Source organism: Poecilia reticulata, chromosome 5, assembly GCF_904066995.2.
Source record: "Poecilia reticulata chromosome 5, P_reticulata-male-v2, whole genome shotgun sequence".
Classification (NCBI taxonomy): Eukaryota; Metazoa; Chordata; class Actinopteri; order Cyprinodontiformes; family Poeciliidae; genus Poecilia; species Poecilia reticulata.
In genome coordinates, this window is record NC_088834.1 from 23,132,440 (window position 1) to 23,148,639 (window position 16,200).

Sequence of the window (16,200 nt, forward strand, 5' to 3'; positions counted from 1 at the left end):
TCAGTCTCTTTCAATTTTGTTCCACATAACTCTAAACAAAATGACACGGGCTTAGCGGGGAAAACCAGCTTTTAAAAAGATACCCAGGTTACATTTACAAGCTAAAATCGCTCATAATACCCCGTCCATTCAACAGTTAAAGTCATCCTCTTTTTATGATCATTTATCCAATATAATAACCTATTTGCCTCCTTTGGGGATCAAGAGGTTTTACCAGGGAGTTAAGAAAAACCTCCTGTGATCTTTTCCACGACATAAACAAGTGACTTTTGTTTTGTGTTTGGCCCCTGGCAGCATAGAGAACAGTGGGGGACAAAGGAATGAAAGGCTTCAGAAGAGAGGACCGGTCCCCTTTGGCTCCATTGTGTCAAGTTTCTGCTCCTTTCAGAAGGAGCGTCCATCCGTGTGATTTGAACTTATTGTCGGGGATTATACATTAATTCATGCCTGCATGCTGGACGAGACGGAGCGGAGGCGATCTGAGGAGCCGAGTCGAAGAAAAGAAAACCTTTTCGAAATGAGTCTAAACGATAAATAATGAAAACGAATAAAAGGATTGTACCCGAATAAGTGAAGAGGCTCTTGCCCTGGTTGCTTGCTTCATTCACCACAGCGCTCTGAGCTGAGCGTGTTGCCCGTCCCAGTCCCCCGTTGACATTTTAGGAATGATAAAAGTTCCGCCTTGCCTGGAGCTACAGCCTCGCTGGAGCCGGCCTCTGTCTGCGGCAGATTGCCTTTGCTCATTACAGCAATTATTTTACTCCAGTTTAACCCCTGCCTGAATGGCAGGAAAGTCCGGAGAAAGCCTTTAAAAGCGCCGCGGAGCGGTCTGTAATTCCCCCCCCCAACCCTCCTATCTGATCCCTCTCCTCTCTTCCCCCTCCCTCCTCCCTGATGGCAGAAAACGACTTTAAGTTTCTGTTCGGATACTTTTCTGTCTGCGTTTACTCCAGGGCGTCAGAAACTCGTCTCCAGACTCACACCGACACATGGCTCAGTCCACCTCATGTCGTAATGAATTGCCACCCGGCTCACTTTACACCCTTAAACGCACGTAATGACAGTCGCACGGCGGATTGTTTACGAGCAATTTCCACCCAAGAGAGGCAATTTTCAGAATGTATCTCTGTGGTTTGAAGTCAGCAAAAGTGATTGTCCACCACCCACTCTTCCTCCTGCTTCCATCTGGCGCCTTTAATATCTGGGTTAGGCGATTCAAAGGCGAAAGGAAAAACACGCACAGCTAAGAAAATATCGAGATGTATCGAACAATTGGCTTAAAATCGAACTGACCCGTTTTACAATCGACCCTGATCTGTGATCGGCTCAGCAGATCAAATGTTCAATAAATCGAACCCTGCCACCACCATCATTCATTAAATGCATCAAAGCTAATCACATCTTCAGTCCTGAAAATCAGAAAGACTTCCTTTGATGCCTAAATACTCATAGTGTTCAAGTTCCTGCATTTTAGTTAGGTTGAATACCACTACCTCCAACAGGGGAATGTGGTTTCCTCTATTGTACATTATAGGGGGGAAAACGGTCAAAATCGGAAGAAATCGAAAAACTGGAATCGGTACAACAGCATTATCGTTGTAACTTTACCGCAGAAAAACATGGAACTTGATTAAATCCACTTCAAACCGACGCTGAGATGAGTCGAAACAGAGACCATGACAGGGATCGAATGAGATCAGAAGTTTTCTTTGTGACATTTAAATAACTCATTTTTTACAAATATCTTTTTCTGAATGCAGCTTGTTTTAATCTATTATGCATTTCCTGAAGATGTTTAAGCTTGACCAGCGAAAAAGAGTCTCATCCTCCAACTTGTCAGATTTACACAAGTCTTTTGTGTAGACAAGTCTTTATTTAAAAAAAAAAAAAAGAAAAGAAAAAGTTGAAAATTTGCGCTTTTTCACTTCATAACACATGAAAGGCACCCGCTGGGAAGAGTTCAGCTTTTTAACCCAAATCTCTTGTTTAAAATGTATAACCCCAAACATAATTTGTTTTCGGTTACATCGCTCTAAAATATATTTAAATAGGTCTAAGGAAGACCTCCTGCAGTTAAAATGAAAAAGCGCAATTTAAAACAAAAAACATGGGGAAAAAAGAATAAACAATTTATTGTTAAGTTATGTCACAAATATATTCAGAATATAAATGAGGATATTTTTTTTTCAAATATACATTACTTTACAGTACACTTTCCCCTTCCAAAATAAGGGAACCAATGAAACAACAGACAGTGCTGTTATAAAAATAAAAAAAAAATAAAAACAAACGCTGTGATTCTCCAGATTTTACGGACTAAATGACACGCTGCGGTTGCGCCTTTATATGAAAGTAAAACATGAAAACAAAATTTTAAAAACCACCGATTCCAACGCTGTAGAGTTGTTAGTGTGTAGTTTGACATCAGCTTGTCTTTTTTAAGCCCAGTCAAAGTTCGTAGGTACAAAAAAAATATGTCAAGCTGTTCCTTGATCTCTGAAAAAAAAGGCCTGTCACCTTTCACCTGGCTGTCATGGACTGTTCAATGTCCACACTTGACTTTAAGGTCAAAATACGTTTGAAGGTTGCAAGTCATCTTCCATATTTGCAAAAAAAAAAAGAAAAAAAATCCATCTTCAGAGAATCTTGTCTGACACATCTCAGACTTCAGATTAAAATGGACACACACACGCGCACACACGTGGGAATTTACTGGCCAGGTCGAAACGGAAGAGAACACAGCGTCGTCAGAGTGGGTCCGTTAGGAGGCCTTGCTCCCATCCTCCCTGACCAGACGCGACACTGACCTCCCCACCTGGATGCTTTTCTCATTTGTCGCATCGTAGGTCCAAAAGGGGCCCAATCTCTCTTTAAAACGTAGTCCTGCTGGTGCCCTCTTTCTTTTGTGTGTCCCCCACCCCCATCTCACCCCTCACCCCTGTCAAGCCAGGTGGTACATACTGTATCCCACATGCGCGGCGTACAGTCCCACAGGAGACACCGGCAGCGAGTGCCTCTGGAACGGGTGCGAACCCGCGTAGGACGCCGGAACGTGTGCGCCGAGGGGGAAGGAGATCCCGAAGGCCGGGGGCAACATGGGCTTCGCTGCCATTTTCAGTTTTTCCAGCTCTGCCTCCTGGAGGCGCTTGGCCTTGGCTCTTCTGTTCTGGAACCAGATTTTCACCTGGGTCTCCGTGAGGTTGAGGGAGCTGGAGAACTCCGCGCGCTCCGCGATGGAGAGGTACTGCTTCTGGCGGAACTTCCTCTCCAGGGCCAGCAGCTGGGACGTGGTGAACGGAGTCCGAGGCTTTCTGTTTGTCTTGTGTTTGCGTAGCGGGCAGGCGGGAGGACTCAAGCGTCCTGCAACGACAACAAAGCGACCCGGTTACCAAAATAATATTGATTAAAAAAATAAATAAAAAAAAATAAAAAAAAAACATTGACTACCTATGAGAAACTGAACACTTTACGGGAAAAAAAGTGTCCTAGCACATTTTGGTCTCTTAAATTTACGCGTTAGTTTTACACTATGTACAATGTAAACTTTACCCACGCGTAATTCTCACAACAAGCATTTTAAAATGGGACTTACGTGGGGGTGTCGGGGAGAAACGTGGACTTTGAATCCACGAAGTCCTCTCTTGACTATCCGGGCTCTCGGGTTTAATCAGCACATCATCGGACATGTTCATAATGTCGCCGACAGAAAACGCAGAGTTCATCGGCAAAGCGGGAACAGAAGCGTCCAGACCGGCGAAGGCGCCCATCCGCGTCCCTTTTCCCAACGACTGGGACGTCCCGGCCGCGCCGTCCGGAGATGGCACCTCTCTGCTGGGCTTCCTGTCAGCCATCAGCGCCTCCACGCTGAAAGGCAGGATCGAGACTTTAGGCTTCCCGGTCTCCTCTGCGGGGCTCAGGCTGGTCTGCATTTCGCCTCTACTGACGAGCGCCGATCGGGGGGAGAGGTCTTCGCTTTTCACACCGGCGGTCAGTGCTGACATGGCGATCGATGGGGCCATACAGGTCCCGACTGCGCGCAAGTAAAAATAAAAAAAATAAATAATATACGGAAAAGAGACGACTTTTTTTCCCCCCCCAAGTCTCGACTGTGACTGCGGGCCGTGGGAAGAGTTCTGCTAAAGTGACGGCATCCTCATGTTTATGCGGCCAGATTGGAGCGAAGAGCTGCGTAATAAAGCAGGCGTGGAGAGAGAGGCGGCCAATCAGCGTGGACAGGGGGCAGGACCGAGGGAGATGTGGGGTTTAAAAAAATAAAAAATTAAAATCAGACAGAGGAAGTTTAGCAATATAACCGACTTCAAATACACGTAAACAAAACAAACTCTTTATGATCCGTGGTTTAATCAAGAGTAAGCGCTCCCAAATGGCGTTTTAGTTCTAATTATATCCAAGAACAAAAAGAATAAGATTTTTTCTTCTCATACTGCTAAAACACACTGTTACATTTTAACCAGTGTGTTTGTACTGACTCCAATCGATGATTCTGCTGTATGTAATGTAAAGGCAACTTTAAAATATGTTTACTCTGCTAAATTAGTGTAATTCTACATAGTTGTCGTTTTTGGCACCTGGTTTGTCCTTTTATGTCAAAATGAGTGAGTGAGGCCAAGCTACTTCAATCATAACATGTTAGTGAAAAAGACATAACATTTTTAAAATCTATTCCAAGAAGTTGCCATATTTTTTCTGACAACAGCAGCTAGAAGTGTCATTTATTGGAGCTAATCAAATTAAGAAGATCAGCTTGATAGCAAGATTGACCTTGTTATTCTTTTTTAGTGCTGAAATGTGGACACAGTTCTTGGTACTCTTTGTTAAGATGAATAATAAATTCACATCTTGTTGCAGTTGCATCATTGAACACTAAAAAAATGTTTACTCTACAGAATTTGGCAAGAAAACAAAATATCACATGAGCAAAATTTAACACCAGCAAAAGTTGCCGGTTGCCAAGGTTTGGTTTGGTGTACAATTCCATTTTGCCAATAGGGCAGCGCTTTGGCTATTTTAAAAGATTGAAGCACACTACTCCAAATTGTCCAGAGAGCATAGGTTATCTCCCTGCTCTTCATCTCACCCATAGATGGGAGAAGGTTGATATTGCCTCTGATAAATCATTTCTCTAGGGAGAAATGTGTCTTCAATGAGTATTAGAGACATGACCCACTTACAGGTTTTTGGTAGAGATCACCAGATTTCTTTTTTTTTCTTATTGAAATGAAATAGTTCATTCCAAGATTTCCTTCTGTGAGGTTTCCATGATTACTGGAAGAGAGGTCCCCCGCCCCCCCCCACCCCCCACAGCATCACAGATCCTCCACTGTGCTGCATCCCCCCCCCCCCACATATCTATTTTTGTTCTGCGCCAGACAGTCCTGTCTGGAGTTTTGCTGTCTAACAACGCATCATTAAAGTCAACGTGTTTACATTTGTGATGGTAGGGCAGAAAAGTATTTCTGTTCCCATTACTCCCAAACAAATGCATGTAAAATTCAATTCCCATTAAAGGACACTACAGTACACAATAAACCTTGGTGAACAGTTTTTTGATTCGATGTCAGAATAAGTCCGTGTCCAGCCTTCTGTTTTCACTGATCTAGTTGTTTTAAACTTTTTAAGTGATTGTCGTCATTTTAAGGGTATGGACAGTTTTATGCAAGAAGAAATACAAAGTCAGTCTTCCTGGAATGGCATGTACTCATGTCTTTTTCTATTTTAAAGAGGAATAAATAAAAATAGGATTTTTACATTTATTTATCCAAACTCCCTTGCAGTGAAGGCAGGTAGAGTTTTTTTTTTTTATTGCATCAGTTCTCAGGCTATAGCGTCAGTACCGCTAATTACCACGCATAAACAATCTGTCACGATTTGTCAGTCTCTCTAATGGGCAGACAACTTATGTTGTTTTTAGGCGCCAGCAGCGGCCCGGATCAAAGGGCTGCACGTTTAGGGGAGACTATTGGGAAAAAGAAAAAAAAAAAAAAGTTTTCGCTCGCACCCGGGAGAGCGCGGCACTTCCTCCTCCTTCTCCTCTTCCTCCTCTTTCTTTTTCTCCTTCTCCTCCTCTTCCTCTGTCCGCCCTAGCCCAGGGACACTGAGCCATTCAGCCCGAGAAATTAGTCCGTCCTCAGCTGATCACATGCCGCTGCAGTCTATTCAAATGAGCACCAGAGTCGTGTGATGTCAGGCTATATGTGGAGGAAGGGGGTCGGCGCCCACAGGTTTGCGCGAGCGGCGCAGGCAGCAGCGGCGTAATGAAGGATTCCTGGGACGCACGTAATAACGTCTCCACACCGCCGCTGACCCGTGGCTGTGGATGGACGGAGAGCTGCTGGCGCGGCTTTCCGCGGTCAGAGGGACATCTCCCTCCCTTTTTGGCGGCGCGCCGCTTCATTAAGTCTGGGCTTGTTGCGGTGGTTTGAAATAGTTAAAACATAAAAAAAAAAAAAAAACGCTTCTCAAAAAGTGCAATTAACATTCAAGGTGACACAATGATTTGCGACGGAGGCGCCCGGCCGACCTTTCCTGCAAAGCAATAAAGATAGCCAGATAAGGTAAATAATCTGCTATTTGTGTGTGAGAGAGAGAGAGAGAGAGAGGCGTGTCGTGACCGGTTAAGAGGGCCATGAAAACCAATGTTAGTTTTTAATGAGAACTTGACTGCTAAAGTCATGAAAATCAAGGTACGAACCCGTTTTTTTGTTGTTGTTTTTTTTGGGACTTTTATTGACAGCTGCAGGTGATTATTGTCTTAGTTTTAATCGTTCCCCCCCCCAGTTGCACATCCTGCATTTGCAGATGATGCATGTGCTTTGTGCAGCTGTGTGTTTGGAAACACTTAAAAAAAAATCCCAAAACCTGCAACACGGAACACTTTTAAAAGAGACCCGATGCTCCGGGGCTCCGTCAGCCGACGGAAGACCTCTCTGCCTGGGGGCTCAAACACTTACCTTAGTGCAGGAGTGTGCCTTTACACTAATTCACAGGAGGCATCAGCTGATGACTTCTGAAGCTCCGGATCAATTGGCCCCCCGCGCTGCCACTTCGTTCCTTCATACTTCCATTTCGTACACGTAAACAAACATTTCGTATTAATGTCAATAAGCTATTGCCTACCAATTTATTATTCTTGGTCGTTGCAAGAATTGTGGAAAACATGGTTTAATAAAAAAATGTTAAGAAATTGCTATTATCTAATTGAAATGTACCTTATTTTCTATTACACTATTTTCATTGACTCTGCTTTTGATCCACTTTGGGGCCAATTGACTCTCACGAAATGTGACAATATTATTGTCACATCTTAAGTTAGTTACGATAAATCAGTTCAAATTTCATTCAAAATCACAAGTAGAATTCAGAACATTATAATTCGCCAGCAGTCAGAACGATTGCGAAACGCAGTAAGGTACTAAACGACTAAAAAAAAAAGACGGTAGGGAGGGACAATATGAACAGCAGAAATGAAAATATTATGTCACGTACTTTTAAATATTTCACCACGCTTTTCATGACATCAAAGTCACACGATTTATTAAACTACTTATTACTTAATTAAAAAAAAAGATGCACAATTACTTGTTCAGAGAAGGCGAGACATGACTAATGTGAGTAAATTATTAAGGGGCTAATTGAGTTGACTAGTTGACACGAAGCAGCCTCGGTTTAGGCGGCTCATATTTATGCAGAGAAATGAATCAAATGCGAAATTGCGTGTTTGTTTGTTTTGTAACATTATGAATATGTCGAGACGATCTTCATCTCTTAATTATAAACCGACAATTGTCTTGCTTCACGGACACATTTTCTTCAGTCGTCACTAAAACACAATTTTGTGTGAATAAATAAAAAATACGTGCATTTTTTTGAGCCCCTAAGGCGCTTTACTGCAGACTTTTGTATATTTTAGTTTCATGTGGCAGCAGCGGGACTTTAGTGCCATTCAACATCCCAAACTCGAGCCTTTATAAAAAAAAAAGAAAGAGAGAGAGAGAGAGAGAGAGAGAGAGAGAGAGAGAGAGAGAGACTGATGTGCCACGGAGGAGGACGATTACCATCCCGTTTTATTTAAATCCCGGGGCAACAAATGAGGGCCGAGTTAAGTTACAGAAAAAAGGTTTAAGGCCCATCGGGCCTTTCTTTAACTTCATAAACTACCTTTGATTCCTCCGCAGGGGGCAGGGGCTGCAGACAAAGGCCTCATTGTTGCCGCCTCCGAAAGTTGTCTTAACCCTTTTCATGCGAGCTCTGTCAATTTAAACTGTAAAGACATGAAAAGAGAAGTGGATCTCAAAAGGAGTTGTTGTTTTAGGTTAAATATTTGCTCTTGGTGCTTGTAAAGTGACTTCCATCCGGGGACAGTAACACTCTCGCGCGGGTAGGTAGGTATGCTATCTTATTTATTTACTTGTTAATAAGAAGATTCAAGTATATGTTCGAAGGAAAGTGACTTCGCCGCTTCCGTGACTGTTTGAGTGGATTTCTCTTGGTGAGTTTCCCCCTGCGGAGAGATGAAAGCAGCAGCCTTCGGTCCGGCCCAAGGTCTCCATAATTATACATAATGGATCCTGTTTCAGAGCAATTAGCTCAATCAGGCGGAGCGGGCCACTTTGCTGCCACTAAGCAACAATGCCTCTCGGTCATTTAAGCTTCAGGATGCGCTCCAGCCAATCAGCGTGGCAGGTGTAGCTGTACCTGTGTGAACGTCCATCCGCAGCGTTCATTTGAAAGAAAAAGTAGTCCGGGATTAGTTGGTACATATTTCCAAGTTCCTGGATTAATTGTTCGTCGCTTTAGGTGGCAGCATAAAGGATCCGTTTTATCTTGCGAATAACTGTTACAAGAAAAAAAAAGCAAAAAAATAAATATAAATACAATTAATGACACCCGCTCTCTCTCTCTCTCTCTCTCTCTCTCTCTCTCTCTCTCTCTCTCTCTCTCTCTCTCTCTCTCTCTCTCTCTCGTAAAAAAGCATATCATAAAGTTTTAAAAATAAAAAATTGGAAAATGTACTTTGCATTATTTTTTTAAATTAGTGGGAGCTATTATGTGTATAAGACGTTTAAGACGAGTCCTAGTGAGTTTTTAATAAATAAACAACTTACAACATATGCAAATAAATAAATAAATAACTTTGACCCATGTAAACTGCGAAATTGATCCTCACAGTTTTGTGTTTGTTTCACAAAATGACCCGTGTAATATGGACCGGCTGCCAGATCAAATGTGTGGAAACATCATTACTTCCAGTTTAATGTGATAACTCAGCCCCTGTCCGCCATATTGTTTGGGTTTATAGGGAACTTTTCTTTTTTTTTTTTTTTTTTTTTTTTTTTTTTTTACAAACCTGGGGTTGTTCTTACGTTCAAATATAAGTAACAATGAAATGGCTCACAAAAAGTCAGCATGGAATAACTTTGGACAAGAAAGAAAGAAAGAAAGAAAGAAAGAAAGAAAGAAAGAAAGAAAATACTAAAAATGCCTCATTTGTTCTGCCAGTTCTTATCAGTGTGACTGAAATGACGTGCCTCCATCAAGTCACGACGGAAACAAAAGGCACAAGTTATTCACTTTATACTTTATGTCCAGATTTTAATGTTACAGATAATAAATCCCGCAGAAACGGGAAGAAGCAGAGAAATAAAGTCCCGATATCCAGGCACGCCGAAGGAAATAAACTATTTTAAAGCTTCCACAATTAAAACTCCTCCTAAAGTAGAAGAATGGTTGCTGTTTTTTTTTTACCTGCTCAAATTATTACGTTTCTAAGTCTATTAAATTGACCAAGAACAAAATACATTTTATTCCCATTTATCTTCCCTCACCTTTTCCCGAGCTGACAGGCTGGATGAATGCGTCCCTGCGGAGATGGGGATGAAGAAAAAAAAAACAAAAAAAACTCTGCGCTTCAGAGGAAAGGGAAGGAAAAGAGGGGAAGAAAAAAAAAACTCTCTCAGCTCGGCTGTCGCCAGACTAGCGGGGGGCATATTGTCTGAGGAGAGGCTCTGCAAAGAAAAATGTGCCTGCAGAATCGGGCACGGTGATTTAAGAAGGTCCGATGTGAGATACAGGTGGAAATGTTATCCAAACTTTGGGTTTTTGGTTGAAGGTTTTCAGAGAAAATTCACAGTTCTGTTGTAATCGGCGCAGTCAGAGGTGTTTCAACTTTAACTGATCAATGAAGCACAATTTTAAGCATTAATGTTTATGGACAACGCTGGTATACGGTCTGCAAGAGGGTTAATGTGTGGGGCAATAATGCAACTAAAAGCAACGGCGACAACAGACAGTCATCAGTCGTTATAGCAACGCTTTATTTTGACCTTGTGAGCTGGAATGTGGTTGTAATTTTAACAGGAGTGACGGATCCAGTATGTCCACCTTAAAAGAAGTGAAAGTTGCTTCCACACTGATCAGTGCTTGTAGGGGTTTGGTTGTATAAGGACCGATGTAAACTCCTACTCCTCCTCTAATGTCACTAATTAAGTGTTGATCTAACAACAGATAGCCCTCCCGTTTTTTTTTTTTTTAGAGATTTAAGCTGTTGAAAAGTACTCGTGATGTTGGTTAATATTTCAGTTTAACAAGCCCAATGTTGAGCTGTTTCATGTTGATTTTATTATAATGTATCTGGACATTATTATTCATATCAGTTCTCTATTAAAATGCTTTTTATGTTGTCAGTTTAATAAATTATGTTATCAGCAATGGATACTTTTTTTTGGTGGAAATGCCTATTAAACTGAGGATATTATTTTTTTTAAATACTCCTATCACGATTATTACAATAAGAATGAAAAATATATTTAAAAATGTCAAATAATTCCTGGTGTTTTGTGTTGTTTTGTTTTTTACCCCCTTTACCCCAAGGTCATGCCGCCTAGGGCAGAAAGCCATATCACCCAGACATTTCGCTTTTATAAGTTGTAGCTGTATAAATCACTTTTATCTTAGGATAAATAATATTTCTCATAAAATATGATGGGATTTTTAATAGAAATATTATTATTACAATTACTTTTGATAATAATAATAATAATAATAATAATAATAATAATAGCACTCGTAAATAAATTATCGGGAATTTTGTATTCGGTTCAGTTTATTTATATAGCGTCATCTCAATGCGATTAATATGTGATCGAATAGAGCGCAATTCGGTCCAATTTCCTTTTACATCAATTCAGCTCAATTCATAACAACCCGATCCAATCACATTCAGTTTGGGTTCATTTTGCATTTAGCAGGCACGTTTAGCAGACCATTATTATGGTCCAGTGCTGTGTATTCGGTGCGTTGCCGAGAGGCTCCATAGGCTCCACGTCTCTTCATTATTCCAGCATCACTCACACACTCTCTCTCGCCCAGCCTGATAGGATCAGCATCCCTCACGCTGTGACCCCTGCTTGACTTCCAAATCAAAATCATTTCACCGTGCCAGCAGCCGTATCACTCCCTGAGCCTGTCGCCCAATGCGCTGTAAAATCCAGATAAAACTGCTGCTTTTTTCTTCCTGTCTTTCTTTTTTTTTTTTTTTTTTTTTTTTTAAGATTTACAACATTTCATCGCTCAGCCAAAGAGATCTCAATTACCCGCGGTGCAGCTTTTGGTGTGAAATTAAATGATCGCCTTCCCCTTTATTTCTCTCACGCCATTAAACATCCTTGCACGGTGAAATCGTTTGCAAATCACTGGTCTGGCTAACATGATATCTAAAAAAAATGGATTGATTAACTAATGGCGAAGCGCTTGATAACTCCATCATTTAGGTGGGGGCGCCCAGACGCGGAGTGCGCTTGTTGATTAGAAATCAAATTAGTGTTGAATGCTTAATAAGCGCGAAACAAGCAATAGCTGCGGGAAACAAATCATCCAGTTGATTGGTCATTAAAAAGATGCACTAAATGACGTGGAGCGCTGAAACGCCGCCACACGCATTTGGAACTAATAAAAACATGTACACCTTTATGCTAGCTCTAATTATTATTATTATTATTATTATTATTATTATTATTAATGTTGCTGTTGTTGTTATGCAAAGACGTATTTGTTATTACCTACCAATGCAGTAAAACGATAATAATGAGAAGACGAAGAAGAAGAATATTTTAATTAAGAGTAATTTTTAAAATTATTTTAATTAAGTACATTTAAAATAAATTTTTTTAAAAAAATATTTACAAAGCTTACTCATTAAATAAATTTTGTTCTATTATTACAATAAAACCCCTTATGTGAATAGATTTTGGGGGTATGTGTATTTTCTTTGGTCAAAGATATTTAAATACAGTTGTATTATACAGTTGTACAGTTGTACAGGGCAATGTGTGTGTCGTTATCAGGAATGTCTTCCTGACCATCATGCTCTGTGGATTTAGTCAAAGAAAAAAACCAAATGAGAGCAGAAGAGGATGGGCTGAACTCAAGGAGGGGTTGGGAGGGGAGGTTTGTCTGAAACGTTTCGGGGCTGAGCTGCACCGTGCCCACGTCCCTCCAACCAGTCTGCAGCAGACCTGGCTCCATTCTAATCTCACAAGTCTCAACCGTCTGCAACCCAAGTTTATCCAGAGGGGTTGAAGTTCCTGTATTGCCCCACCCCGCCCCCGTTCCCCCAGTCACCACCCTTCCGTACCAACCTCCTGTCTGTCGTTCACCTCTTCGCACAGCAACACACTGCCAGTGACCTTTCACTGACTCCTGCTGCCTAATCTTTTAAATATGGGCAAAGCCTGAAATGATGAGGAGTTTCTGTTTCTTCATCCAGGTGATGCCCTTGTGTGACCAGCAGCATGGTAATCCTGAAAGCCCAAGACACGCAACCTTTAGAAATTACAGCACACTTCACGTCTGAAAACACAGATGTAGTAAAAACATATTCTTAAATCCACATTTGGAATAGCTGCAGTGCTTTGAAGAAGTAAAACGATATCGGACAGTGTTGCACAATGCATTGCCCAGAACTGGGAAGAGAACATGGTGGTGGCAGCATTATGCTGTGGTGGTGTTTTTCTTCAACGAGGAGAGGGAATCTGGTCGGAGTTAATGGGAATATTAACGGAGCTAAGTAAAGCGCATTACTTTGCACTAAAACCAGAGTGTATTGTTTTGCGGTGTGCACTTTTAAATTGCATTAAACTGCAATAAGATGTTTGAAATTTTGCAACTGTAACATGTCTAAATACGGAGAGCTTCCACGGGTCAGTATTTTATTTTTGGGGATAGCAATAAGAGTTGTAAAAGTAAATCTGTTGACTCATAAAGTCATTGATTAGCAAGGAAAAGCAGTGGAACTAATGCGACGCAGGTGTAGCATTTTTACAGTGACTTTTTCTCAATTTTAATAATATTTTGGTTTACTCTTACAGATTAGGAGTTCATCATTATGCAAAACAAAAAGAAGCTAAAAACCAACGCTACACTCTAAACACGTTCCCTGGACCAGAGAAAGATGTTCTCAACGTAACAACGCTTGGAAATATATCACACTTTACATCTAAAATTCACCATCAAGTTTGGTAAACAAAACAACACGATTACGTTGATGATTACTCCCTTTGCGTTTTACCACCTCTGAACATTTGGCATTTTAAAACACACCTCTCCTTGGTCTGATCTCCTATCAGTTATGTAAAGTCACTGCTCCGTAATGGACACGCAGTCTGGATGTCTCAGCAGTCCTCTCACAGTGAGCTCACTCAGGCAGCAGCTCTTGCTCTCCTTTCTTCTTCCCCTGGGCCCCAGTCCTCTCCTATGGGAGACATATTTAATTTAATTAAGGCCTGTCAGCGCTATTGATTTTGGCACTTTCAATTACGGCCAGGCCTTTTATGGGCTCTCTTGGCTGCGGATCTACTGATCTGTGATGAGGGGGGCCCTATCAGTGCCGGACCACATGGACGCCAAGCCTCTTTGTCTTCCTTATGGCCCTGCGCTGTCTGCAGGAGACGCTGACACATGGCTGCGGCTCCAGCCCCTCTCCCCTCCCGCTACCCATAATTAATCCCTCATTAGACAGGTCTTTATTGTTTAATTTGTGCAGTTCATAATCAAATTGGGCAGATTAATTGCTACAGAATTTAGAAACGTGGTGAAAGATGAGCACTTTTAATTGCCTTCAGGTTTTATGGCACCCACGGATCTCTGCAAAGCTTTCACAGGAGCCGGGGACAAATATTTCACACGCTATAGAGTTTCATCAAGAGCGGATTTTGACTGATGAACTTTCTTTTAATTATTATCACTATTTTCTTGAAAGCGTTTCTGCTTAGCTGAAGCTCATTAAAACGTTACATGGAGGTAAATTCTCCTTCACATATGCAATTGCAAAAGTCAACCTTACAATTTATTTTTGGTTTATTTATAGGCTCCGACTTCTGCCTGTGTTTTCTGTTTGTCTGCTTCTGTTTCCTGTGTGTGTGTGTGTGTGTGTGTGTGTGTGTGTGTGTGTGTGTGTGTGTGTGTGTGTGTGTGTGTGTGTGTGTGTGTGTGTGTGTGTGTGTGTGCGTGTGTGTGTGTGTGTGTGGTGCGTTTGTTTGTAATACCTTGTGGGGACCATTTTCCTGACACATACGACGTTGTGGGGACCCACTGCTCCTTGTGGGGACCAAGCTGTGAAACAATATTAGTTGTAGTGGTGACAATTACTGAATGCGTTTGAGTTTACTGTTTTTGCCTCTCGTTCGGTGGAGCAGAGGTGTTAGGTGTGACAATAAACGCAAAATGAGCGATTTGCTTGACACATTTTTACTGCATATTTTTAAGTGGTAGCCAACATAACTGCAGCTCCTAACACATCATAAAAAAAACACTTTTGCACGCTTTGCAAAAGCACCTTGTAAATGGCCTTCTAAGCCCTATTTAAGTGAAAACAGAAATGAATATTGCAGTCACACTGCTTGCGTTAAGGTCTGCAGAGGCGAATGATAGAAACAAGGGAGCGCCTTTGTTTTAGGTGCCAAAAATCTCAATCTGTGCCAACAAGTCTGTTTTAAAAAGTTTGTAGGAACCACCTGTAAAGATGCCACAAAAGCTTTTCAAATATGTTTTTTTTTTTTTTTTTTGCAAATGCAAACCTGTGGGATTCAGGTCTGAGGGGGAATGAGATGGTCCTGGAAAAGGTCAGTGTTCTGTCAGGTGAATCCTTTCTCTGCTGTTATGGACATGTGTTTTGGATCTTAGTCCTGCTGAGAGACCCCAAGACAACCCGCTTTAAGGGTTCTGGCAGAGCCCACCAGATTTATTTTTCTAAAATATTTCAAAGAGTTCAAACTTCCCAGGGCCTTCAAAAGAGAAACAAGCCCGCAGCATCACAGATCCACCTCCGTATTCTTCCATATAGTGGGCATGAGATTTTTTTTTTTTTTACTCCGATTGGAGAACTTGTTCCTCAGAAGAACACAATCTCAGTTTCAGCCAAATCGTGTGTTTCTGGGGGGGAAGCGTTCCAGTGGCGTTTAGGAAACTTCACACATTTATGTCTTTTTCATAATAGGAAAAAGCAAAACTATTTACAGTCCAGCTGGCATGTAGATGTTTTTATTATGGAGACTTGATAACCCCAAGATGCCTCTTTGTTTTCCGCAGCTCTCCAACCAAAGGAGCCAAAACAACAAATCTTTCCCACTATCTAAACTTCACCCCGGCTTCAGAAACTTCACATTTTAACATTTTTACGTTTTATTGCTCCAGAATATAAAAAAAAACACAACTAAGACCAGCATTTCACAAGGTGAAATTGAAGGATTTTATGTTTATCTTATAGCTTTGTTTTGTACTTTAGGTTTTTTGTGTTCTTTTGAGAGAGTGGAGATTCTCTTTTATATTAGCAATTTTATTTGTTTGTACGCACACTGGTTTTATTTCCTTCTGTTTTCTCTGTAGCACGCATTTCTAAGCTGCTTTGTCACTTTTAATCTTGCATTTGTTGTTACTTTAGTGCTTGTTTACTTTCGCTATTGTTGTGTTTGCTCATATTTTTTTTTATTTCCGCATTTAGCTCTATTAGTTTAATGCTGTCCTGCAGCTGCTTCTCATTCAGTTAATCGGCTTCTCTCGTTCCAACTCCAGTAATCACTTCTTCCAGTATATAAATCTCTGTTTTCATCCCCCGCCCTGTAAGATTCTCCTGTTGTTTCCTGTTTTGTTTCCCATCACTGCCGGTCTCTCTCAAGCCCCTGTTTC

The 16,200-nt window shown here is 41.3% G+C and overlaps 1 protein-coding gene and 1 long non-coding RNA gene across 2 annotated transcripts in view; one reads left to right on the plus strand and one right to left on the minus strand.

Annotated features, from left to right (window-relative positions):
- LOC145551731 (uncharacterized) overlaps positions 1–16,200 on the plus strand; it is a 28,484-nt gene that overhangs the window by 2,271 nt on the left and 10,013 nt on the right. The gene's annotated exons all lie outside the window — the stretch shown is intronic.
- msx1a (muscle segment homeobox 1a) lies at positions 1,692–4,675 on the minus strand. Its single transcript, XM_008409399.2, has 2 exons — positions 3,593–4,675; positions 1,692–3,360 (listed from the first exon to the last, which is right to left on the minus strand). The coding sequence occupies exons 1-2, from the start codon at positions 4,017–4,019 to the stop codon at positions 2,942–2,944; spliced, it is 846 nt and encodes a 281-aa protein (XP_008407621.1). The 5' UTR covers positions 4,020–4,675; the 3' UTR covers positions 1,692–2,941.

What these genes read in the sequence shown, in the direction of transcription:
- msx1a (XM_008409399.2), bottom strand. Translation starts at nt 4,019, where the DNA reads ATGGCCCCATCGATCGCCATGTCAGCACTGACCGCCGGTGTGAAAAGC. An exon ending in TTTCTCCCCGACACCCCCAC is followed by an intron (nt 3,361 to 3,592) that starts GTAAGTCCCATT and finishes TTGTCGTTGCAG; the next exon opens with GACGCTTGAGTCCTCCCGCC.